The 27,853-nt window shown below is 35.2% G+C and overlaps 1 protein-coding gene across 4 annotated transcripts; it reads right to left on the bottom strand.

Annotated features, from left to right (window-relative positions):
- Positions 1-11: 11 nt before the first annotated feature.
- Positions 12-22,744, bottom strand: ChT (choline transporter). 4 transcript variants are annotated; one of them, XM_076618964.1, is made up of 12 exons: positions 22,564-22,744; positions 20,331-21,479; positions 19,572-19,814; positions 18,255-18,749; positions 17,175-17,327; positions 15,526-16,198; positions 14,477-14,808; positions 11,660-12,030; positions 9,637-9,941; positions 7,427-7,706; positions 5,400-5,617; positions 12-4,591 (listed from the first exon to the last, which is right to left on the bottom strand). In XM_076618964.1, the coding sequence occupies exons 8-12, from the start codon at positions 11,931-11,933 to the stop codon at positions 3,875-3,877; spliced, it is 1,794 nt and encodes a 597-aa protein (XP_076475079.1). In that variant the 5' UTR covers positions 11,934-12,030; positions 14,477-14,808; positions 15,526-16,198; positions 17,175-17,327; positions 18,255-18,749; positions 19,572-19,814; positions 20,331-21,479; positions 22,564-22,744; the 3' UTR covers positions 12-3,874. The 4 variants fall into 4 exon arrangements, with proteins under 4 accessions (XP_076475079.1, XP_033195950.1, XP_076475080.1 ...); XM_033340059.2 differs by lacking the exon at positions 20,331-21,479; XM_076618965.1 differs by lacking the exon at positions 22,564-22,744 and having other exon boundaries at positions 18,676-18,749; positions 20,331-22,072.
- Between the last annotated feature and the right edge of the window lie 5,109 nt (positions 22,745-27,853).

The raw sequence follows: 27,853 nt of genomic DNA, 5'->3' as shown, positions 1-27,853 counted from the left end.
TTAACCTGTCGTCTCAAACGAGATCCTTTTTATATAGTTTATACTAGATCAGAAATTTAGCTTCTATCGAGAATCGAGATGATATAGAGTAACTATTATAAATTATAAAATATAACTTTGTCTATCGTATCATTAAAATACTGGCGATGAAATAATATAGGCAATTCTGAACGTGTAATTCGTATTCTTCCTCACTTGAAGCATCTTCGGTTTCGCGTTGCGGCGTAAGTATCTCATTGACAGAGTAAAATCTTTTAACGATGAGCCAGCATGAAACCAAGCAAACTCATTGAACCCGGAATTCTTTTTTTCTTTTGCTGTTTCTCGCCTAATTGTTCCTTCAGTTTGAGCTACGTGCAATTCCAATCATCCGCGGAGGAACGTTTTACGATCGTCTAATTCTGTTTCTGGTTGTAAAAAGGAGATAGCGAAAAGAACGCGGTTACCAGCTACAAAGTGGCCACACTGGCGATATAATAACGATAATTCCGCTCTCCGTTGTCTGCGAATAGCTTGACTTAACCAGCCAACTCATCGCGGACTTAATAGCCGAGTGAAAGTCTTCTGTCTGTTGACAGCAACCGAATGAAAACACACAGAAGATGCGTCTGTGTATACATCGTGATGTACAGGAAACATTCTCTTTCCTCTGTCATTTGTCTAGATGTAATTTCACCACCGTTGGTCGTGCAAAGACGCCTCGCTTAACGAGCGCTATATCTTCTACGCCAGCGTACGCTTAAAAGCTACTTCCGTACGGAACTAACGTCGTTATTTTCTTATACCGTTACCTCGTGATTAAGAAGATGCTTCCTAAGATCTGACAGGTTAAATGAATAATCCGCGTGTAACTTTTAACCCTGTGGTTGGTATGGCAAAACGACCACATTCTAATGATTGAATACCCCTAGTTGGGAAGGAGGATGGTAAACGATAACGACGAATGAGAGTTTGCTTATTTCCAACGACGATTCGTGTCTACTTTAAAATAAAACTGCTACGATTTCATTGTGTGCGTTATTCGCTTGAGTCGCGTAAAATGATTGCGATCGACCGTGACGACCAATGAGAAGGTTCGAGACAAACGTCGAAAGAGCTTGGACGTTCGCGTGACAGGTAAGAAAAACTCGCACACGCTTCGTTTCGCAAAAAAAATTAATTTTCACGCGCGTTTTTGTAGACGTAACGATCATACGTTTGTCCATGAATATTCATTACCGAAAACGGTAAATGAGAAACTCGTTAAGAGGTTCCGCTTACGTTTCTCTTCAATTACGTTCACCGTTCATCGTCCAACGAAACTTTCGACCGTCAAAGAAGGATATTCAGGGACGTGGGAAAACATTGTGAAATTCGGAGACTGAGTAGGAACTACTCGCTTAACAATTATACACACACCACTTGCTCTCGATTTCTCTGTTACATTTTTTCTTTTTTTTTTTTATTTTTCTTTTGGCGATAAAGAATGGGATGAGCAACTATAACGAGCAATAATTCTACTACATAGGCATTACCGTGTGGCCTTCGTGAACAACGTAACGGCTACGTTAAACAATAACCTACCCGATAAATCAATCATGAGAATTAACAACAGCGGCGATAATTCGCATCAGCGACATTAAAAACTACGACTTTAGTTTTCGTGTATGTGTGTGTGTGTCTGTGTCTGTGTCTGTATGTGCATATGCGTCGAGAAATCTGATTCTTTTTCTCTTCTGTTCGATACTGCTAATTCACTCGCAATTCATTTTAATCCCGATAATGTTAATTATATTATACATTTTATATATATATATATATGTATATATACTATATAATAAACACAACGAATCTGTGCTACGACCGATTTGTGTACACGATTATCCGTTCACTCACGCATCGTGTTCGATCGTTAGTTTATTCGTTTATGTCGTTTATGGACGTTTAGAAATGAGTTAGTACAAAGATGTGAGTTAATCAGTGCAATACTTTATACAAGAACTTTTAATCGGTATGATATTTATCAACTCGAATATTTTATTTTTTATGTTCAATTGATGTCTTTTAATAATTACGATGTCGTCTTACATCGTGATCTACATTTACGATATTTACGATTTCCTATAATTTTTGTATCGCGTTTATAGTTTTACGATTCATTGTGCTTATCAGACGAACGTAAGAATTTTATAAAAATCGACAATTTATCGAGGCAAAATGTTATTTAACCCTTCGATCTAACTCCGAGGCCAGTCGTACATCGAATAAATAAAGGACAAAAGCTGTGGTTTCGAATGTAACATCGGGCTCTATATCGTTGATTGAGTTGAGATTTACATGCCTTCAAATCACCGTCATCGATGCAAAAGAAAAATTCGAGTTGGCTGACCCCGGTAGTTTTAACGCGTGAGTCACGAAAAATCTCGAGAAGTTCTACGAGCGGCTAAGTGACATGCTAATTTATAACGCCTAACTCCGCTTCGTTTTTTTATAGTATAAACGAACGTGCATACATCGTGTGTATTGACTATGTTTCCAGTCAGATTAAGCAAGGGAAGAACGATGAGTCGCAAGTACAAAAGCCTCTTAACGTCTTTTTGTTTCTTTCTTACTTTTATATTTTTTTCTAACATCGAGATTCTAAGATGGACTCTAACCGATGACGGTATATTATTAAATACTAATACCATGACAATGAATAAGACGAAGAAAGTGGAACGATGCACGTGGAAGAGGACTAAACGATAACGTGATCCGTCTAATTTAACTCGTTCTAAAAACTTTGCATGTAACGTTCATCTATAGACTCTATCCTATCCGACGATAGCCGCTCGTCCAGAGTCAGTGTCTGATAAACTGTTTCAACCGACATTGAAACTCTCGATGATCTCGTTGCTTTCCCCTCGCGTTCTCACGATTTCTGAAATACGCTTGATGGTAACGAGAACGAATCGGTCGTGCATCAAGACGCTGGTTTTCCCAAGCTGGTTTGATAAACTCTAAATTTCTTATATGTCTATACACAATTACATACGTACGCGCACATATATAATTGCATATAAATGTAATTTATATACGTATAAGTGTATGTGTGTGTGTGTTTGTGTATGTGTGTTTGTGTGTATATTTCTCAAAAAGGAAACAGATTACTAGGCCTAATTGGCGGTACAGGCAGAAATTACCTCGCCCAACTATCCAAGAAGCTCCGATATTTAAGAGTATTGCACTTTCCTTCCAGTTCCATTTTCGCGCTCATTCAACCACTTTTATACATTTCCTTTCTTCTATTGCTTTCACTATTAAAGAGAACGCATGGGCATTCTCAAACAGGTACACATCACTATAGAACTGTAGCTACGTATAAACACAACCATGAAACAAGATTCGTGAAGAACTTGGAGCAGATTGGCATGTTTCGGAGCTTCCTAGACGTGGGGAGAGGGGGGGAGGGAGAAGAAGCGTGAAAGCAAATTGGGAAACCGAAGCAACAGAATCAGGATTTCTATTCTTCGACAAAGTTCTCTTCAACGAGGAGAATAATCGCGCGAAATAATACTTAACGATCATACGTTCGATCTCGTACAAAATTAATCTTAGCAACGAACGCGATCGATAAAAACTGTTCGCTGTATATTCATTTACATTATAAAAAATCTAAATTGACGTTTCAGGCAATTTCACAACGAATGTTCTGACACGCATTTGCGCTCTCCCTTTATCTGTCCATGCAAAACACCGTTCCCAGATATAGAAACTATCGAAAAGAGTTGGAAATGACGTATAGAAGGAAGGAACGAAAAGAACTAAAAGACTGAAGGAAAAGAAGAAGAACAGAAGACAGACCTGTACCGCCGCACTTATTGTTGGTCACAGCATCCGATCACGGAACCAGGAATTAGAACGCGGTGCTGGATTGCGGCTGTCGTGGCACGTTCGGTCCATGAGGCACTAGGTGCGCTCTACCTCCGCCTCCACCGCTTCCGGCCACGACGCCATCCGATTCCCCGGCTATCTTACATCCCGGCTCCATGTCGTAGTCCGGCTCGAGTGCAGGATTAACTCGGCCGTTTGATTCGTCTTTGCTTCCGTAAAGTCTGCCAATACCGGCAGCTAGGACAGCCATTTGTTCGCCTTCTGCCGGATCTGGTCCGACTCTTTCGACGTCTTCCGGTATGTTGACCACGCATCTGAAGAAGTCGTATCCAGGCGCCAGCCTGCCCGTCAGGAAGGCTACTTGCGTGCCGTACGACACGCTTATCAACGTCACCAGCGATATCAGCATCGCCATTGTCCTGAAGGGGAACCCTTGAGTGTTTGTCTCCTCGTCATACCCCGGATAGTGAATGAGCGCGGGTAAACCCATTAACGGTTCGCCACCGCTAATCCTCACAATGAAGGCTATTATGTAAGCAGCTAGACTGCCGTAAGTGTTGCAGTATTCTTTGAAGTGGACCACCATCAACAGCTGAGGGAAGAGGATCACGTAGACCAAGTCCGAGCACATCGACCAGAGGCCGTAGATCGAGGGTATCGTCAATGCCATCACTGTGCTCAATATGCCGACCACGCCTATTCCCACTCTCATCACCCAGATGATCTCCATTTCCGACGCCTGTTTAACGGGGAAATGGCTAGTAGAGAGGGCGGACGTCGATTCGATTCTACGATCGGCTGCATCGTTCGAGGAAGTGGATTGGCGGGTGAGCGAGATAGAAAGGAGATTTGAGGCAAATACGAAAATATGGGATGATGAGAGCGCGATGCTGGTGAAACATCGTTACGCAAATACGAACCAATGAAGACGTTTTCTATGGTCGGGCAAGATGTTCTATGACACGTGGAAGTTTTTGACACGGTTACTTTTACTCGTGAATGCACAACTAAAAATTATGATCCTGAAGGAAATCGATAACACGTGATCCATATTCATGCGTACGTGAAATTCTACGATTCGAAGAATCTGCATCTCGCGTTGAATACTAGAATGCAATATCGAAACTGCATGATCGTTGCGTTACTCCGACGGAGCCGTCCGATACCTAAAGCATCGTTGTGGTACTGTCTTTGCTGACTTATTTGTCAAGCGACGAATAACTAATGCAGATTCCAATTTTGTTACGTTCGTCCCCGTTTCAAGAAGTAACGATATATCGCTCCTCGAACAATTACTCGAACGTGAAGCACGTTCGAATTTTGTAACCACTTTCCTATAAATAGTCAGAACCGAAGATGGAGAACGCATGATGGTAGTGATGACGATGGCCATGATGAAAATAATACTGATGATGATTCGTGCGACACATGATGTCAAATAAAATTTAAAAGCGATGACAGGCGAGATTGCCGAACGATTAAATGCATGACACAACACGAAATTAAAAACAGAAAGTCGACCATCTACGTAAGAACGAAGAACTTACCCTCTGACGGAAGATTAATTTATAAACGTTTCTGGCGAACATGGAACTAGCCGAAAGGATGCTACTATCCGCTGAAGACATCACTGCTGCTGATACTGCGCCTAACCCAAAAAAGGAAACGAAATCTGGCGTCAAATACTGCAAAACCATTGGTAGAATCATGCTTGTTTCTGCCTCGGTGAAAGGATATGGACCGGTGTATCCTGTCTCGTTCCAAGCTACAACAGATTTCGAAATATTTTTCGTTGTTATATAAACGAATTGATAGAAAATTATATACCATGTAAATATTTTATAAAAGGACGATACCCCAAACAGTGAACAAATCAACTTAATTTAATACGAAGTTCAATTCACGCGAAACGTCTAATAGAGGGGAATTTAATAATTGAATTATTGGCCTTATATTTCTATATCGATCTATTAACAATTAAATCATCCAATGCTACAAATGTTTCAGAACGAATAAAATTTCCTACAGGTACTGTATCATTTCCCAGTTTATAGAATATCTTGTTTTATCCTAACGGCTTATCTGCCCTAATATATTTCCCCTGTCATATTAAATGGAAGGTGTTGACGAATACAATGTCCATTATATAGCAAAAGTACAAAACAAATACGCTATTTGACTAGCAGAGAATTTTGATGGTAAAATATGATAAATTAGATAGTAAAAATATTGTACCATATTTGAACAATATTTTACGTTCGAAGATTCTCACGTATAATATTTCTTCACTCATTCTCTCAAATTCGTCTACAAATTTAATCTTACATATACACGTAACACCTATATTATTACTATACATGTACGTATACGATGTGACATCATGTCTGTGCTTTTTGTGTCGACGTATACCTCAACCTGTAGACACGTGTAGATAAGAAATTATTTCCTTTCATGCCTCGGAATAAAAATACACAAGATACCGATACAGCGTATCGCATTAGTTCCAGCGATTCTATTGTGCTGTGCGTTAGTGTACGAGTCGCATTATCACCCTCACCCTCGTTCCGAGAACACCATATGACAAAATCCCACGCTATTGTACACGCTGTGGGATATCAAGGCACCCTTCGCCCACACACCCTTCCGTTACAACACCGACCTGCTTAGCCCTGGAACCTTGTAAATACCAGTAGTCCTCTCTCTGCAGTACTACCAAATGTCAAGTAGCCTAGGAACGCGAATGGGGAGGATGACGAGCAAACCGGGTCTAATTCAATCCCCTTTAGATTCGGGGACCCACGAAACATGTTTCTCTCCCCTCGAACGAAAGCAGAAGAGGTTGCTCGTAGGAAGACGCCCGAACCATTCGTACAACGTCTCGTTTACTATTAATACGATGAGATTGGAATTTTCTTTATTCTAGCAAACCATAGAAAATGTACAGCTGGGTCGTGTTTGCGAATGACGAAACAAGTTTGCAAAACTGATGCACTTCCTATGTGAGGAATATTCTACGATAGAATTTAGATTTATAGAGTATCTGGTGGTATAAATAATTCCGAAAATTATAATTCGCTGTTATAAAGCACGACGTCGCACAGAAGATACAAGAATGGTGCAGTAGCGCCTGTAATAGTACGAGCACCTTCGACTCGAAAGAGAATTCTATACATAAATACGTATATGAACAGATAATGCAAGGACAAAGTATAAATAAGGATTATAGAGTGAACTATTATAATATACGTGCATCACTTTATAAATATACTAGCGAGAATTTTGCGCATGATTTATCACGGTGTTTTAAATACTTCGATTTCTTTAAATTTCACAAAATTGTAGAATCTAGTTGAGAAAAACGGTAACGAATTTTTGAAATGTTCTGTCTTAGCCGTTATGTTAAAGAAAAGGAATTTGATAATGTAATCAAATAGATACAGATCGATAACATAGATTTGAAAAAAGGTGCAAACGAAATGTTGTCTTGTCGTAACAATGACCTTAATGGGTTCGTGCATGTTTAAGATAAAAGTATTCTAGATGTGTATCTTTAGATTAATATAATTTTACTCACGCGTTGCTTTGGCGATTGCACCAATTAGAACAGGTGGGATTGCCATGAGAATACAGCCTACCGCAGCTACGTAACTCAACACTTGCGCCCTTCCAGCCGTTTTCGAAGATAAGACCCGTTGAAAGTACACTTGCCAAGGGATGCCACCAAATATCAACAAAAGCCCATAGTCTATGTAGGACCAATATTCTCCTGGTTTCACTTCGCCAATCCAATCCACGTCCATGGATTTAAGGGATTGTACCTTTGGATTGGTCCAAGCGAAAGGAATGCACATCCACTGCAATCAAAATTATATTATCCTCTTTAAAAACTGGATACCACATGACACAGCATATTACTTTTCGTTAAATTTAAATGAAAAAGTAAGAAGATATGTTCTTAACGTGAGAGCTTCTTCTAGTGGTTCATTGTTAATCAAATAACTAGCATAAAATGTAAGATGTAAATTAATATTTGTATTTAATGCAATATGTTTTCTGTATGAAATATAAATTCCACTATTTTTTAATTTGAAATGTGATTAATTAAATAACTAACATAAAATGTAAAATGTAAATTAACATTTGTATTCAATGCAACATGTTCTTTATATAACATATAAATTCCACTATTTTCTAATTTGAAATGTCGTTAATTAAATAACGAACATAAAATGTAAGATGTAAATTAATATTTGTATTTAATGCAATATATTTTCTGTATGAAATATAAATTCCACTGTTTTGCTAATTTGAAATATTTCCTTCTTTGGAAGCAGAGAACGAAGTAGATACCATTACTTTGCTATTAAAATTAATTGGATGCAAATTAAATGGAAGAAAGATAGAAAATCTTGCGATAAACTACAAAGGCGGCTTTAGAACGATTCTTATCATTGAGTAAAGTAATTACAAATGAATGAATACAGATTACGTTATCCATCCATTGACTTGTAGAAATATTAAAGACAATTATTTCCAGGAAATCTGGTACTATCGTGATTAATTATACTTAATGGACAGGTATGAAAGAAGATTATACAAAAGAAAGTAAAAAAAAGTAAAAATATCTGTAAATTATAGATTTCAATAGCACATTTTACAAATCTAGTGAATGTACTTATTACAATTTTTAGTAGGTGAAATGAATCTCTATTTAGGTTTTATTTCTTTAATCGTGTTTATAAAGATATGAATTTTCATAAATATCGAATGAAAAAGAGATATTTAGGAAACCATTTAAAATATCAAAATATAAGGAAGCATATCTTTGAAGGACGATAAAAATAAATTGCAACTCTAAGACAAAAAGTTCTAGGTTACTTGCAAATTCTTTAATCTGATAAAACTTATAATAAATGATAGTTTGATAATATTCTTAGGAGAAGAAGTAGGTCACTACCTACGTAACATTGAATGAATTTGGTAATATAAATACTTGCGGTACTTGAGCCCTCGTATCGATCAGCAAAGCCAACTTTACCACAGGACTCAGATAATCGAGCGACTCAATAACGTAGAACTTTCTGATCTAATAACGCATTGCCTTAAATAGAAGTGATTTATCAATGATACTTTGCAAGTGCGATACAACGCTATATTTGTCTTACGGCTAATTTTATTTCGCAGAGTCGAAAATAATACGGCAATGTAATGATATATTTAGAAAATTGTGTTTAAGGAATGAACGAACACGTTTGCTTCTAAGACAAAAATATGTAATTATTACAACGTACTATAAGTGATTACAAAATACTGAACACGTTTGTAAAAGCAGAGAATAAAATCGATGATAACCTTCACGTTGTAACCCTGCATGATAAATTTCCCCTAAGGGCTTTATGAAACAAAAGTTGCTGTAAATAAATATAGCAACCTATAGAAAGAATGATTTCATTCCCTGGCGAGCAAGGTAGAAAGATATCGCAATAAATTCAAATCGAAATGTACCTAAAGAATATAATAAATATTCTTATCGAAGGATATGTTATATATCAAATTTCATGGAAAAAACTTAGCGTATGTTGTTATGAAATGAAATCGAAAAAGAACACCCTAATAATATATTATATTCATATTAATAAAAATATTTTTCGCTATTTTATAAGCTACAAAGAAGATTGTTTTCTTAATATATCAATATTATTGAAAAACACGTATTATAGTGGTATGAAAGAACGAGAAGTGTGTACATATTTCATGGTATACGTAAAAACATTCGCAACTCACCAAGCCTATGAAGATGCAAAAAAGTTGAATAACATCGGTATAAGCAACAGAGTAAAGACCACCAAAGAGTGTGTAGAAAACTGCGATACAGGCACTCAAAATGACCGAGGTTCCCTGATCCATGTCGATGATGACCGCTAACGTCGCACCCAGAGCTGCCAGAATACCTGCGGCCCAGAAGACCTCGCCACAGAGGGCAGGAAGAAACAGAAGACCTCCCATACGTTCACCAAACGCATCTTGAAGAGGATCTAACATCGTGACGTACCCCTGTTCTCGCATTTTGTTCGCGAAGAATATACCACCTGTAACACCAATCAACGTGATACCAATTAGTACTGATAACGTGTAGCAAATTATAAGAGTATGAAAAATAATTATAAAATATATATATTTATTAAATAAAATAATTATGGCAATTATAAAAAATATAAAAAGGAGATACAAGGATGCACACTACCATTCGTAAGTCACAGGATAATTAATATATTATAAGAAGTGTTCAACTATATATAATATAAGCCCATTTTATTAAAGTTAGTATTTGAAATTAGACTGTGTCTCATGATTTATCCAAAATACACAGAATATCCAAAGTGTAGGATTGATTTTACAATTTAAGGGCTGACACAAATGTTCATTTCTTCGACTCTTTTACTGTCAAATATTCCTTTCGTCTTATCGATGAAAATTCTTTTTTGCCAGTTATTAGCAATCTAAACACGGATTTCGGATTTTCTTGTACGGAAAATACATATAGTACTCCGATATTAGGATCCATTTTAGTGCAAATATATACATTTGTTATTTAATTAGTCGATAATATTTGAAAGTACACAATGTTGCTTGTAGGCAACGTCGAGTGTGAAAGGAAAGATCGTATTCATAAAAATATGAATTTGCACAGAGAGACTATAGTCTACATTCTACATCATAAGTCGGCATCATGTACATATAGCGATACATTTTTTATACAATCATTCAGTGAATAGACGCCTATAGTTTCAATGGATGGTTATACACATGTTTATTCTTTCTCGAGGCCATTCGACTACGTTAAAAACTTATTACGCGTAGGAGTCTTGATTACAATCTATTACCTTGCTATACTACGCCGTAAGAACTAGCAAGTTTTCAAACGACCATAAGCTTTCTCCAACTATGAAAAAATAACTGTCGAGAAATATCTTCAATCGAATCAAGCGGTATACATATACTATATATTGTATATTGTGTATTAGTTGAGTCCTTATATGTATATATATAAACAGATACATCGGAGTCTACCTTTATTATAAGTTCAATTATCCATCAATTTCTGAGTAGTTACAACTCGAAATGCCTAAGCTTTTGAGAACTGGTACGTATACATTGTAATATACAAATAAGTAATAGCAACAATTTGATATATTCTTCGTATTATATATACATATATTTAGAGTAGAGTATCATCGTGGTTGGAAATCAGAATACCTCGACTTTTCAAAGTATCATCCGCCTAGTTTCATAATTGAAGAATATTTATAGAAAACATTGTGAGTACCAAACTTGAAAAATTTTGATTTCTTATTGAAAAATGTTCTACATACCAATGAGAATACTGTAGTATATATAAATTATTTCTTACACTTTGTTTATGCCATCTATCTAAATGAATGGAGCATTGATTTCTCTTTACAACTAAGAGATACAGACTTTTCTACAGATGCATTTTCCTTTTTCATGAATTTGGACTACATAAAAGCATAAGATTTCTTTTCCTCCTGGAAGACTTGTTCCTCGGCACTTACAATGTCTTCTACGAGCACTCTTCGATTGATTGAATTATAACTTTATTCTCTATCGTGATACATTTTCGTAACTTTGACAAAACGCAAGAAGTTTTCTACAGCAATAGAGTGCACTATCTTAGAAAAAGTAGCAATAAACCATTATGATTCACAGACATTGAGACCAGGATGAACGTGTTAAGAAATCGGAGGAAACGAAGAGAATTGAAATTTTGACGAAAATTGTAACTTACCAAAAACGAGGCTAAGGGCGTATCCGAACGGAGCCTGACACCAAACCAGACCTCTCGTGTAAATAGCTTCGGCAGTGCCGTTGATGTATCCGCCGCCGACCCAGGTCGCTGTCATCGTGAATATCCCGACGAACAGACCGATGGAACGACCTGCCAGCATCACTTCCTCCTCGGAGTCGTTGCCAGCTTCCTTTTTCCTGGCCGCCCATATTCCTACGGCTAGGATAAGCGCGTAGAACAGGATGATTGAGACGAGACCCGCTATGTTAATCATCTTCGGAGAGTACGGGTCCACTTGCGTGAACTCGAACTGACGGAGACGCAAGTCCGAGAGGTATGGCGGTCGATCTGATTTTGGGAGATTCGGATACCTGTTTACAAATGGGAAATAGGTTCCATTCGTAAAATAATTCCAGGAATTGTCGATATCGATATTACAATACTAACGAACCTTAGGCAAACTGGCTTACTTACGAACAAACTAAATCTTTTTGCTGTTGCGAGTTTTCAAAGAGTTTGAAGAAATTCTACGATACTTGTTAGTAAGCTGCTGATAGTTGTTTGTGTAAAGTTATATTCCTATGTACGCGGCTCGTAAAATTGGAACTGAGTGGAAATTTCTTTCGCCGGCTAATCCTTTCGAGATGAATTTTTTTTTAACTATGAACGCAATGTTATATAGTAGTATAAGATTATAATACGCTCAAATTTGAAAAAATATGGATTAATCCTGCTTTTTTAAATGGGATGTGTAGTTTCATTCATAATAGGATTTTATGTCCAATGAACTTCACAATGGTATCAGGACAATTATAACAATCCTCTTAAAAGTTGCATTGTAACACATCACGACATTAATCTCATGACGGTTAGATATTACGTGAATACTGTATTTTGAATATTTCACGTATCTTCCCACACTGTATACACATACTCTGCAGTTTTTCACCTTTGAACTCGGAAATGCATAAAATTCCACGGTCTACTTATCGACGTATTTAAATGCAAATGTTCGAAACTCTTTCAATACAGATGAAAAGTTGAAAGAAATTTAAGAAGAAAATTTCCCTTGTGTCGAGAACCATCTAGCTCGTCACGAATTGAGCACGAATTAAAATTAAAATCGAGAAAAGTAAGAGAGAAAATGAAAAGCGATATATTATGAGAAAGTAGCAATTATTGAAAATAACTGATATGAGAATTAGTATAGAAGTTCTTAGGTTGCTATCAAAATTACATTAACTGCGCGGTAAATGACTCGATTAAATTAATAAATATTAAATATAATATTAAAAGATCAAATATATTAAATACTAAAGTCGATAAATGAAGGATACCTCTACCAATTTCCAGTCTCAACTGAATAAATATAAAGTAAAAGAGTTGCATAGTTTGTATAATAAATCAACGCCGTATTGCGAACTTATTGCAGAAGGCTATTTTTCATACAACTGAACTCATTTATCCATTCATGAGCTTAGTTATAACTAGATCGTCAGATTAGTCTCAATTTAAACAATTTTTGGAAAGATCCCCGAATCTCGTTAACTTAAATTAAATAAAATTAATCAAATCCAACTAATAAATTGCTTTAAAGCATGAGTTAAAATCGTTTTAATAGGGAACACTACTGATTAATTAGATATGTAATAATTAATATCATAACATTCTCAAACGTTACGCGTTATTAGGTACCCCAGAGAATCTATATTTCGCTTTGAATTCAATCATCTTGGTGAAATTGCACTTTGCTTTTCTAGTCAATTAATGCGGCGGTCGATCCGCTCGCACCTAATGCGTGCAGTTAAGTGTAAATTCCATGTTCCTACCCAGAAGGCATTTAAATCGCCCGGTTGAGTTCACCCTCTAATCCCATTAGTCTTGCTTCACACTATATAGGGCTAACTCTTCTATTAAACAAGAAAAAAAAACGCATAGCTTTACTAACGTAAAAAAGCAAGAAGACGTAAATAAAACACAAAGGTTCAAGGCCTTGTCAATAAATGCAGCGGAATTAATAAACAAAGCTGGATTATTTGCATCACTCTGTTAACACGAGGTAAATATCTTCGTTCGAAATGTTGATACTACCTGCATATTACATTGGTACCAAACATTAGTTTGCACGGTAGCAAATTGAAATTGAAAGAATGAAATGTCGTATTATATCTGCTATCTGTTGCATTTCTCGTCAGTACAAAAGCAAAGTTCGGGTCGGTGTTACCACGACTAATTTTTTAAATTTACATCGTAACACAAAATTACTATAAATTTACCGTGTATCGTGAACACAATTTAACACCACATAGCAATAATCAGATAAATTATAGTAACTTCATAAAATGTAAATTATTGAAATGTAAATTACTTAGAAGTGAAATATTCGTAAGACTTTAACAGGAGAAATGCAAAACTGATATCGTGTTTGCATCTATTCAAAGAAGAAAATTCCGAGGATTAAATAACAGCAAGATTTCCAATTGCGATGGCTAGCCGACGTTTGATATCTCACGCGATTTACGAGAAAATTTCATAACGAAGTTCCAACACGTCTGATCGATATTCAATTTATACTTTGTACATTCATAATTTCGACAAATTCATTTTTCACAAAATCATATTTCCCAATTATCCACAGAAACAGCGTTAAGGTATATCTTCTTTCAAATTCAAATCTCCGATAAGTTCCTTTTCACATATACACGAAGAAGAGATGAAAGCATGGGGAATCAGAAGAAAGTAAAGGAAGCTTATGCAGCAAAACATGCATGTCGAGGAATTTTCGTGCGTGGATCGATAAGAATAAACTACTGGTACCTCTGAAGACCCCGCGGGGTACAATCACGAAGTAGTGGGGGACAGCCTCACACGGGTACCGGCGGCATGTCCTGATGACGGTCCTTCCAGACGGCCGACGACGACGGAGGGTTGGGATTTGGGGGGCAGCAGTCACCCCACCGGAGCGAGGTCTTCTGGGAGGGGCTATTCCTTGTTCTAAACGCGAGGCCGCCCATGGGCACTGATGGCCATCGATTTTCACCCAACTCACCAAGCGTGCTGCTACTCTGCTGCTGCTTTTCCTTCCTTCTCGAAATTTTGCTTCGCCTATGGCACTGATACCGATCGTGTCGATCAGTACAGTTCTTCACCTGAAATACATTGAGCTGGATCCTCCTAGGTACGTATACGCGTTTCTTCCAAAATAAAAAAAAAAACGAGACAAGTGTGACAGTGGAGAACGAACTTCTTCTGTCGTCCAATCTGATCTGCTTGAAGAGCTACCGAATAATCGCATTACTTTTACTTGAGAATATTCTTAGACGAGATCGGTTTCGCACGGGACACCAAGATATTTTATAATTTCAACGTTCCAATAATATCTGTAATAATTTGAATAGCGGGTATCAATTTTTCATATCGACTTATTATTAACTTATTTCGATTTATTTTACTGTTAAACGGCACCACGATAATAAATGTTATACTTGTACGAACGTAACCAGAAAATACCATAACCGCGTGTATATGTAGAGAGTACACCTCATGTAACACAGATAAAACCAGGCACTAGTCGGTAATTCTTTTTTCCTTCTGGAGAAGCCGGATAGACGAACGTTTCTTCCTTTTGCGTTTCATAAATACCTACAAGGTACGGAATCGATAGATCGCACTACCTTGGCCGGTAGGTAACGGTATCACGCATTTATGTCACCAACTGAACAACAACAGCAGACAACGCGGAAATGAAATTGGTCGCGTATACACAAAACAACTCTACCTCGGTTCAAAGCCATCAGCGGGGGTCTATGAAAACCTCATTCTTCAAACAAGCTATTGAACTGCAGACTTGAGAAAAACGTACTTACAGGTGCACCAAACGATGTTTGTGATCTTCGAACGTCTTTCTACCACTCGCGCACGTTCCAAGCGTCGCAGGTGAAGAGCGGTCCGTGAACAATTCGACGGCTTCTTGTCGATCACTGTCGCGCGTCGACCATTCACAGTTACGTGAAACTTGTTCGAAAACGATAGAACAACCATGAAAAAGCAAGGAATCGCGCAAAGGAAGATGATAAGGTGGATACGAGAACCTAACGAAGAAACGTGACGGAAGTAGCAGAGGATGACGAGCAACGAGTGCAATGCCCGTGACAGTTGTCCTCGTCCTCGTCTTCCTCTTTGTCGTCGTCGCCGTCGTTGCCGTCGTCGTTCTCGTCAGAACGACGCGCTCTCGGTGTCCTTAACGGTCGTGGAAGCCACCTCGTACTGAACAGTCGGTATCTTTCTCGTAGTCAAGGACCGACAGCGGAGGAATGGTTCCGTGATATTGATTCGACCCTCGTGACGTCATACAGACTCACGGGGGTGCGTCCTACCCTCTTTCACTGCCTCCATCTCGCTCCCTCTCGGCCTGTTAATTCGCACCCCTCTCTCGTTCGTCCACCTCCACTTCCCTCTCCGTGTCCTCACTCCTCTCTCGAACCCCTGACGGGATCGAAGCCGGGGGCGTGGACTCGGTGAAGAACCGCGAGTCTGCGCCTAAAATACCGCGACAGACATATCAGCTCCCCATGGCTCAGCCGTATCAACGGAAATCTCGCTGAACGGGTCTCTCTCTCTCTCTCTCTCTCTCTCTCTCTCTCTCTCTCTCTCTCTCTCTCTCTACAGTGTATAAGTATCTCGCCATATGATTACGGGCAAGGTAGGCTAGTTCGACTAATTATGCGAGTTAAAAAAAGTCCAGGTAGGTAGAAGCGCGCCGAGCACCATCGATTTGACCTGCCACTTCGTTCGGGTCAGTAAAAATAAATAAACCCGATTTGACTAAAAATTGTATGGCTTGGGACATTCTAATTGTTGAATTTTCAGATAGGATATTTCGTTTCGTGGAGAAATGTATTGCAAATGTTTTAAGGTAAGATCGTTTCTGAACGACTGCGCGATTTCTTGAACAGAAATTAACGAAACGTGGAAAATTATACAGAGTTCGCGATACGATATTAAGAAACACCGATATACGGAAATTTGTTGCTATGCGTTGAAAATAAAGTTTGCCAAGTGTTTGTTTGCAATGTGAGTCTCGTGTTCTTTCATTCACCCTATTTATTCTTTTATAGACGCCGATCGATCGAAAGAACAATCACAGTTCTAGATTTGTACAATACATCTTGAACCATAATTTATGATATCCACGAATAGAGTTAATGAAAGTTCACAACTCAAAATAAAATAAAAACCAAGAATAATTGAATTGTGTATACGTGAATTACTAAAATTGTTACGTGAACAAATTCAAGTATTTTATGTGCAAGTAATCACGCAACATTTTGCTATAGCCCTATTTTTATTTTTAATTAAATTTTATAGTTGCATTGACTATGATCGTGGGCGACTTGGGGGAATTACATATTTTGTTATATTGAAGTAATTATTTTGTAGCAAATGCGTTAAAATATTCGTGAATATTTATTGACACAATTATTCATGACGTAAAAAATGTGGGTAACGTAGGTACCATTGAGCAGCTGTACGGGAGAGAGATCTACCGCGATGTGTGCAGGTCTTCCAGGTGAGACTGCGCGTACACGTAGGCGTAAACTGGAGGAAGGTAATGGTCGAGCATCGCATCAATGAAGGTGGAAAGGCGTATGACCTCACAAACGAAACACTATAAAACGCATAAACCTTGCGTTATAGATTGTAATCGTTGTTGTGCATAATAATGAATGAATTGACGTATACTATGTATAGTATTATTCAGCACAATTATATTAAAAAAATGATGGAATTTTAGTAAAGAGGATGGTTTCGATAAAATTTATAGAGTTTATGTTTTGCCTCGCTTTTCTTAATGCGATATTTGCTTTTAATATTAAAATCTTTATGATTTATACAGATACCTAGCTGTGTATCACGATTGGAAATAAATGAATACTGAAAGACATAATACTCGTATATGAAACGTTCAACAAATTCAATATTTTTCATGATTTCATTTGAGAAAGAAGATAATGCGTACATCTGTACTATATTTAAAATTCTTTTGTATTGTGAGACTTTTATAAAACCTTCTTGAAAGACTACAAACGGAGTAATATAACAAACTCCATCGGGTTATTACCTAATATAGCGTAATTGTTCTTAAATAGAGTAATTTTATGCTATTTCCCTAGAAGTTACATTTATACATTTTATAATTCGCAATACTTTCTATAACATTCTTTTAGGAAGACTATTTACGTGTTCTTCATTGAATAAATAATTTTATTAAAATGTAAAAACATTTTTTGTTTAAAAACTTGATTATCTTAAAACCGTTAAAAAAAATTATTATTAAAACTTAATTACTATCATTACTATAAATCTTTCACAAAACTTTGATGTACTATATGGGGATCAAACATTCGTTCAAAGAATTTTACTCACGAAATTTTCACAGAAATTTTCCATTCGCGAGATTAATTTATCACGGATTTGGACAAGTAATTAAGAAACGTGATTGAACGAATCAATCGCTAATTGTATGGTAAAGCCAAAATCCGTTTATAAATTGAAACGGTATCTAGATAATTGACGAACATAAATCATTTCTCACATTCTAGATTTGTGTTCTGATTCGTATACGACTTTCGCATGACTCGTGTACTCGAGACGAATCATTCGTCGTCTTAAATAAAATGCATTCTTCGTGCAAGTTCATCCAGCAAGATATGGCCAATGCTGACGTCAAAGATGAAAAAGGCTGAATACGGGAAAAGCTATTAATGGTTGAGCAACGAATTGCGTCGCTGCCACGCTTGCTATAGGTCAACAGAAAGCATAGACAAATATAGTTGGTCTGTCTCGACCGGTAGACGACACGCTATAGTACGACAAAAAGCAAATATAGCAATTGGCTGTTCAGGCTAAACAAAGATACTCCCAGAATGAATCGCGAAACCGAATCTTTCTATATCTCTTCTGCTTCTGCATGGTCGATATCACTTGACCCACTCTTTCGGATCTAGAAACTGCACCTTCGCTTTTATATCCCGACTCCAGTACCGAACCACCCTCGATGTTCAAGAACTCGATTTTATCACAGAGCATCCTATAACACAAGACGCACTTAATTACAATAAATATATATAAGGAGAATTAAAGATATTTTTGGAAAATTTATTGCTTAAGCTTTTAATAAGAGGTCGTTGCCTTGTAATAATGAATAAGGAATAATCAAACATTCTGTTTCGTTAGTAATTATAACGTGCTTTGTCAATATATGTATATGTTACTGGCAATGTGTAAAATACAGATATTTTATTTAATGCCTGGGAAATCCATAGAACTCCATAAATGGGAATGAAATTGAAATAAATTGGCATAAATGGGAATGGTGCAAAGTATGAAATGCTTAATATTTCACAATTTCTTAAATTAATTAAATAAATGTAACAGTCGTTCACTCTTAGTTTCCGAGATATTCGCAAAAGACTGTCAGTACTACTACAGTGAATGTTGTCTATAATTGTGAGACCGTAGCAGCGTATGCGTCAGAGCCAGCTTTACAGTGGCCGAATAAAAGATAACACCTAACCCAAACTTATATAAACTATAAACAAAGAATAAGAATTTGGTTTAGATGAAATAGTATTATTATTATTATTATTATTAATGGGCAGTATTATTTTAAAATATGGAAAACGTGGTAACTATTTAGAAATACTGCTACCTCACCGATTTCGATGATTTTTGAATATGTTGTAGATATTTTGAACTAATACTAACGCATATGCTGTCATGGACGCACAATTTTGACAAAATTCACTACAGTAGTACCGACAGTGTTTCCCGAATATCTCAGAAACTGGAACCAACCTGCGACTGTATGTATAAGAAAAAATTCTTCAAAATGTTGAGTTCAACAACATACCTAAATTTCATCAAGATCAGCGAAGTGTACCCTTACATGCACAATCATCGCCCCTTCCTCAATAAGAGAAGTCCTGTATTTTTACTTCGTATTTTACTTCTTTGTACTTTACTCCTTTCATTTTCATATACCTTGTCTTTGCCACATATCTTTTGAACAAAGGCTTTTTCATAACTCCCTTCCCATATTTTGCATAACTATCACTTCTTCTTCCTTATAATGCCGAGGTATTATATACAATGCCTGGAGAAAGTATAAAATATATTAAAATAACACGGACACATCATCAAGTAATATTATATACCATTTTATATTATTATATTAAATACAATTTTATTATGTTAAGTATATTATATAGTTTAGTAATATATATAGTTAATATTGTAAACTTTATATAGATTTTTAAAGGTATTTTTGTTTATAAATGAATTTAGGAAGAGATTCGTGGTTTTTGCTGATAACAGCAACACACTTTATCTTGAGAGAGAAGTAGTCTGAAGCAGAAAAAATGTTTGTCGCATGATGATATTTTTATAATTTTTCGAAATAAGTTTTGTCACGTCTTATATACGTTATCGTGTCGTTACATTTTGTACCATGGTTTATTCATATTTTAACCGACAGATACAACAATTTCTTTAATTTATTAAATATGTTCATATTGCCTAACACTCGTTCGCAAGCGTTTGATCATGCGCTCTAATTAAAAAGGATAAAACAACAGACGCTGCTAAGCAAAGGGGATTCGATTAGGGTTACCTCCTCTGTCAAGTATCTCATGAAAAAGTCAAGCAGTCCACATCGTACGAACTGGGGAATTGAAAATTGCCACGTGTCAGGTGAAGCACTAGACGACAATAGGCACGTGCAGTCTGGAATCTCGTAACCGGATACGCTGGAACCGGGTTCCACGGGTATCAAGGGTGGTTCGAGTTCGTGGCTCTTCCAGATATAAACTGAACCCGTTGTGTTACACGTGATGTTCTCGTAGATTGCAAATGGGTGTTGGGTTCGAAGTACAAGTCGCAATCCTTCATGCATATAACACGTTGTCGTACATCGTGCCTTGTCTTTGTAAAATTCGTTGCATAAATTACTATATCGCAGGTCAGAAGCAAAGAATATAATAAATATATTTCTGTAAATTATCTTAAAAAGATTCAAACAGCATATTTTAACATAAAATAATTAAAAGTGGGAAGAACTTGTCAGGTCCAAAGATATGATTAAAGAAGTTTCTTAGAAGTCAAATATGTAATATAACTTAAAACAAATAATATTTTAATATTCTGACGAGTTATCTTTAAAATTATGAGAAAGGTGGAAGAATATGTGTTTAGTGCCAAATAAAAGGACAGTCTTATGCTATAGACTGAATTAACAATGTACTAAATTTTAAGATTGCCCTCCTGTAAGAAATGGAACATTATTATATTACATAATTATCAAATCACCCTAAAATTTTCAATTTATTTAGAACAATTTATATAGAACTGGATACACCACGACAAAATCTAATTAGAAGCATGCATAAATCAAACAAAATTGATTAATAAAATACTTTCCCTAATAAAATATAAGATAGAAGCACCTTATACATTAATAACAATTATCATTTATTATTATTTACAAACACGGAGATACATATTGCGATATATTCTTGCTCTAATAGAATTTTCGCATTTGTACGTATTTATATTTGTACATTGTGTTCTATGTTACTCGTTATTATCTGATAATGAAACAGGGACTAATGACATACCTTGTTACCATAGGTTGACAGAGATGAATGAAGTAGCCTTACCTCACATGGGAAGTCCTTCCAAAGAGCTCTACAACTCTACTACAGGGCAGAGTTTTTTTGGTGTGACAGTAAGAGACCACAGAAATTCATAGAACAGTGCTTCACTACAAATGGATATTTGTTACCCAAAAATGAGCTGTTTGTAGTTAGTTTGAAATAGACATTTTCAAAAAATATAAATATTTTTTTGCAAAATTTCCATCACTATATTCCAGTATATATATTTACTATATGTATACGTTCGTTACGTTTATATCAGTATTATCATATATAATCTTACATAATAAATAATGTTTTTATTATGTTGTAGTATGATATGATTTGATTGATGATTCGATGATATGATTGAGTATCATGATATACTCTCTAATGGCCGTAAGATATTTATAATTTTAAATCGATAAATAAACCGCATCACTTAATCACAGCAATGAAGAAAAGCGAACGTTATGAGTGTTTAATAAGAGAATCGTTTGTTACAATATAAATTAAATTACAGCTCCTTCAATTAATACAGTTTCTTTCAAGTTTACGATATTTGAGATTATTGGACTTACTGTGCTATTAATATTTTAATTTACTCTGTATATCTTACTTGTGATTTATGTTCATAATTTATGTAAAACCAAATTCAATTTCTAGACTAAAATAAATAAATACATACAATATTATAATATACATACATGCATATTAACCATTTCTATAGTTTCAAAGCTTTTTCCAAAAAGTTAAATTTAAGGAATTCGCTTAATTTGAAGAATTTTCCAAAAAGATACCTTTATGGAAATTTTTTTACAAGAGAATCAAACTAAAAAGATTATGTTTCCAAAATTTAATCTGATTTAGTATCACATATTAATATGATCAGAATATATCAACGTTATATCTATCATTATAGAAGAAAATTTATTTTAAAAAAATACAAAAATATTGAAGTGGTGAAATAAATAATAGTGTTAGTAGTTACTTAATTCATTTACAAAAGATAATAGAACAAAATGGTAGATATACATATATACCACTTATTAAATAGATCTCACAAACTTGTTACATGATTCAATATTTTAATAGCTTAAAGCAAAGTTGAAGCACATTATAAAATATCATCTTACGATAAACAATTTTAATAATAATAAATTTATTTGTCCCACTTAAATAGCACAGTAATGTAAAAGCTTCTAATCTTACCACATCGAAGACTTCATCTGGTGGATGAGGCAAAACGAGCTTCCGATCCTTTACATTCGACGCATTGCAAACAGTCCATAGGATAAGACAACGCAACCATTTTTGTCTTTGCCTCTCGTATTTGTCATTTCCGAACATTTTGGAATTTGCTAATTTTATGAGAAATGATGTTGAGAATCACCTGGTTGCAAGAATGATACCAGTGTTAGCGAAAGTAACAACCTGGCAAATGCAACGAAGTGAAAAAATCAATTTTATTTCTGAAGAAGCTCCGAAAGATAAGAGAGACAAGTAAATTTATATTAAATTCATTTAAAAGCAAAAACAAGTATAAACTCTATCGATGACGTGAATTACCTACCAAAAAATAATTCATCAATTTTCAAGCTGGACGTCGTTGAAATTTAATTTAAATTAATATCATAATTAATATGATCCATAACAATCTTAGATCGTTATATAAACAAAATGTTTATCATTATCTTATAAAATATTTAAATTAATGCATTCCCAAACGTTATTGTTAATTACACAACTATGCATATAATTATAAGACCATAAATCATTAAAAATACTAAAAGAATGAAAAGAGATAGTTATGGGAATTGCTGTACAAAAATGGCAAAGGGATGCGAGAGAAGGAGCACAATCTAAGATATATCTACAATAATTACAAACACGTATAATTTAGCAAGCGTGAGTACTAACGTTCTTATGAAATATTTATCTGCGTAAGGATTCTCCACGTGTAAAATTTAGTAGTACGTATGTTCTTACACAACGCGCTCAGATCCAAGAGATTCCAACTAATCCTTAATTAAAATTATAATTGCCCAACAAATTTTTTCTTTTTACACTACAAATTCGTGAGTTTTTAAAACTCGCGTATAATTACTACATGCAATTTTAATCACAATGACAATAGCACATTAAGATGGTTAATGATTAAGAGCCATTATAATTACCAATCCAAACGTATGTATAATATTAAAGTTTTAACGTTTTGCAGAGATTACAAAAATATTTAAATACTGAATTACTTATTATATCGATAAGTCTAAATATTCAAAGGCCCATTTTTAACATTTATTACATGTTTAAGATGGCTATCCATGATACATACTAATATTTTATTAAGTATTATATGTACACGTTAATTCATACGTAAAATGTACGTACATACATATATGTGTTTGCAATAAATCTTTTATAACTTCTATATACATTTTCAGATCCTCAGAAATTTGGCCAATATAATCGTTACAGCCGTGTTTCATAACATCGCTAATGATATTTCTAAATGTCTTATGTAACGCATATAATATGGAAGTTATATGATATAAAAGTTATATTATAATAGAAAAGTTTTCTAGGACAAGTATTGAAATATGTACTTCGTGGGTCGATATATTTCTACATATTAAATCCGATTGATTGCGATGTCGATCAATCACAACCTCGAAACGAATACACATCTCGACGCACGATTTCAAACGTCCGGCGACCAGTAGCTTCTCAAAAAATGTGCGATTAACGATCGACACGATTTTTCTAAGGTATAATATTTTTGCGAGGCAGAGGGTGCCTACGTTTGCTACGTTCAACAAGGGAAGAATAAGATGTTCTCCAAGTAGGAAGCAGTTGTCGATGAACAAAGTGGGTCACGAGCTGCGACCTCCGCGTCTTTTACACAACCTCGAGGATTCCGCTTCTCCACTTAATTACCTTCACGTCCTCTATGCATGCGACGCGAATTTTAACACATCAAACGCAGCTACCGTGACGAGGAAAAATATTTCAGATAATGGAGGAACCAAGAATTCTTCACGAAAAGGAAGTTGTACGAGATCCTCCGATTAGGAAGGAAAAATGCAATTTTCTATAGGAACGGTTTTTAGTATTTTTTAACATCCTTTGCAATCACTATCTCGATATCATTATACAATCGGTATTTCAAAATTTACTCTTCCCATTATTTAGGAGATTGAACTTTTTAACTTTTAAAAACTACTAACTTTTTAAAAATTCTATCGATTAACTGTATTTTGACGTGTTACTGGAAATCTCAATGAGTGCTTTATCGCGTTTGCAATATTAATTAATTTTCTATTGATAAATAAGAACAAGAAAAAAAGATGGACAATTCCGGTGTTACTATTCCAAATTATTTGTGCAATATTGATAGCTATATTAATCTATCCACTCACATTTATATGTTCGCAAAACTAATAACGGTGCAGTGCAGTCATATAGAAGGCTATTTGAACTATACCAGATGATACAGGAGCAGGAACATGTTTCCATAGCCCAGTGAAAGAAGATTGGACATGATATAAGCGCAACACTACTTTAACTAATTAGTTATTTACTAAAACTAATTAAAACAATTGCAATGGAAGAACGCAACGCTAATTCTTAAAACAAGAATAAAATAAATATCCATATACATATAATGAAAAAGCTATTTCACATATCGTGTTACTACAAACTGCGATATTACAAAATCAATGAAACATTTAACATCTCTAAATCCAACTTTAAATAAAGAAATTTTAATGGACACAAGAGAAACTCCAATATGAATTACTCTCTCAGAAATTCTGGCTATTCATAATCAAAATTGCTACGGACAATGGCATTATGGCGATGGCATAATTCGTAACATTAAAATAAACACGATTATCATCTTTCCGCAAGTCTAATTCAAACCTTAATCAGTCCCTCGCGACGCTAACAAAAAGCCGCGAAACTTTTTCGCAACTCTAATTCAAACCGTAATTAATCTCTTGCAACGCTAATGAAAAAAACCGCGATTTATATGATGGTGGACCGGCGTATACATAGACCGAAAAAATACTACAACTACAAATGCTAAAAGAGAGCGTAGTGGCAAAGTAATAACGAGAATGACTCTCCATGCTTTGGCTGATCCAAAGAGTGGAAAGCCATTAGTAGTTGTGTCTCTCCTATGGTAATTTTTCCGGGTCTCTTCGGCTCGTAACGTCTTCTTTTTTCGAATACAATGCCCACTGAATCTTAAATCTAGCTCGAGACTTTCTAATCGGGAAACAAGGAACAACTTTTAAAGATAAAATAAAATATAAATCGCGGTAGCTAATCCAAGTGCACATTATAGTGATCGCTGTTCATTTGCATACTCGAGTAATACACGTAATCGTTTGTTTCGAGATCTACTCACGACCACAATCGCGAAATTTGAAAAATTGGTAGGCAAATCAGCAACCAGAGGCGAATGGTATGTTCCACTCGTGACACAAGCTTCGTCGTCAATCTTTTAAATCAAATTTATTGAAATAGATTGGACCACGCGAGAACGCGCCTACCCGATCAGAAACTATGCCAACCTGTCCGGCATTATCTATTTATAATTAACACTCACGCTAGAGGGTATGCTACCTATCCTATCAAGTCCTATATTTAAAAAATAACAAAACAGATATACCAACACGCTCGCTCCACGCTTCTCACACATAACCCGAACGTAAGAACCTACACTAGAGAGACGTCCCGGAACACCTTCGACACCGGAGTTTAGCACACAACTTTCACACTCTAATTTACATACTATTTTCCTGAAATCAACTGACGATGTTTAGAGACCATTTCATAAAAATATCATGCATGTTTCAACCTTAATAAAGTATATTTGAATTTAAATTTTAATTAAATATTTATAATCGTATATAATCATGTATATATCATTCAAAAAAATAATTTTACTAGAATAGATCATGATATCTGAATCAATTCTATCTAACTATCATTGTAATTTAATACTAAGATTAATATTACTATTTATAATCTGCTATACATATTTATTAGCATCGTTATTGTCAATTGTAATTGAATTCATATTTGCGAATTTATAAATATTTTTAAATTATAATGAATAGCAAAAGCGACGCAATTCCACAGCCTAACCACACAAACGCGCGGGTGCACACACTCACACGCAGTGCAAAGCACGTCGTGCACCATACTAACGCAACATCAGTCACTGAAAAATTGTTAAACTCACAAACTAGTCATCATGCCCATTGCTTTTCTCCCACCCGACTAGAACCTAGGCACGTGAGTACCTGGAATTAAACATGGAAGGGATTAAATCTGAAAATCGAAGGCTAAAACTATGATTAGCAATCGTATTTACATCTATTACACTTTGCATCTAACGGGACAATTAATAAAACATTATATGATATTATATAATACATTATATAATTATATAATTAATAAATCACTTCATTCAAATTTTAATGACTCTACTTTACATTTTACTTTACTTTATCCATTTGCAAATAATATTTATATCAAAAACTGTAAATGAAATATTAATAAAAATATTCTTGAGCGATTCCTTCGTCAAAATCCATCTTTGAAACACAAAGAGTCATTCAAAACTCGTTTTGATTCTAGAATCTGCCTGTTGCGAAGTGTCTTCTTGGACATAAAATTTGGTATATTTTAACGGACGGACAAAATTAGAGTTTAATACCTCCATGTTTCATATTTGAAATTTTACTGAAATTATGCTGTATATGGAACTCAAATAATAAAGCTGTTTCATTGTAAAATAAAACATAAAATTAAATATAATCATCACTAGCATTACAATAATTTCAAACATAATCGAATAAAAATTTGCATAATAAGGCAGTCAAATGGTATCAGGATTTCCCACTATAAAATATTTAAAAGGCTCATTTCGTTATTTACTTCAATATTGTTGTACATGCTTGTGAGGATTATTTAATCTGTATAACATATTGAATATATGTAATTTAATTTTATAAATAATTTTAACATTTTATTATTCATACAAATTCTTCATGTTGTAATATGTAAACATTGTACTCATATATAAATGCATTACCACCAACATTTAAAAACGCGATGTACAAGGAAACCTATCCTGAACTAACAAATAAAATACAGACAAGAAAATGTTACTATTCACAGGTATAATAAATATCCGTGGGCACTATGCTCGTCAAAAATTCTACGTAATATAACCAGTCACCCGTGACAATTCGGACCTTCCATCCTACAACATGATTGATAGACGAGAGGAACAAAAATGCATGCGACTTACGATTATATACGAACAACGTTATCATCGATAATGTTGCCCAAGAGAAATTCTCATTAAGTCATCTTAAGAGAAATTCTCATCAAGTCGGAATTGTCGAATTTAGTGAAGGAAATGGAGGTTGGAAGAAACCTATAACAAAGCATAAACTATTATTACTTGTTGTTAATATTAGTGTTA

The sequence above is a fragment of the Bombus vancouverensis genome, chromosome 5 (assembly GCF_051014615.1).
Source record: "Bombus vancouverensis nearcticus chromosome 5, iyBomVanc1_principal, whole genome shotgun sequence".
Classification (NCBI taxonomy): Eukaryota; Metazoa; Arthropoda; class Insecta; order Hymenoptera; family Apidae; genus Bombus; species Bombus vancouverensis.
This window is presented reverse-complemented; position numbering and strand designations above follow the sequence as displayed.

Bases quoted from the DNA above. Each gene is read 5' to 3' on its own strand.
- ChT (XM_076618964.1), bottom strand. From the start codon at position 11,933: ATGATTAACATAGCGGGTCTCGTCTCAATCATCCTGTTCTACGCGCTT. The intron at 7,707-9,636 runs GTGAGTTGCGAA...TTTTGATTGCAG, and splicing joins TTTGCATCTTCATAGGCTTG to TGGATGTGCATTCCTTTCGC. The intron at 5,618-7,426 runs GTGAGTAAAATT...AATCTGTTGTAG, and splicing joins TGCAATCGCCAAAGCAACGC to CTTGGAACGAGACAGGATAC.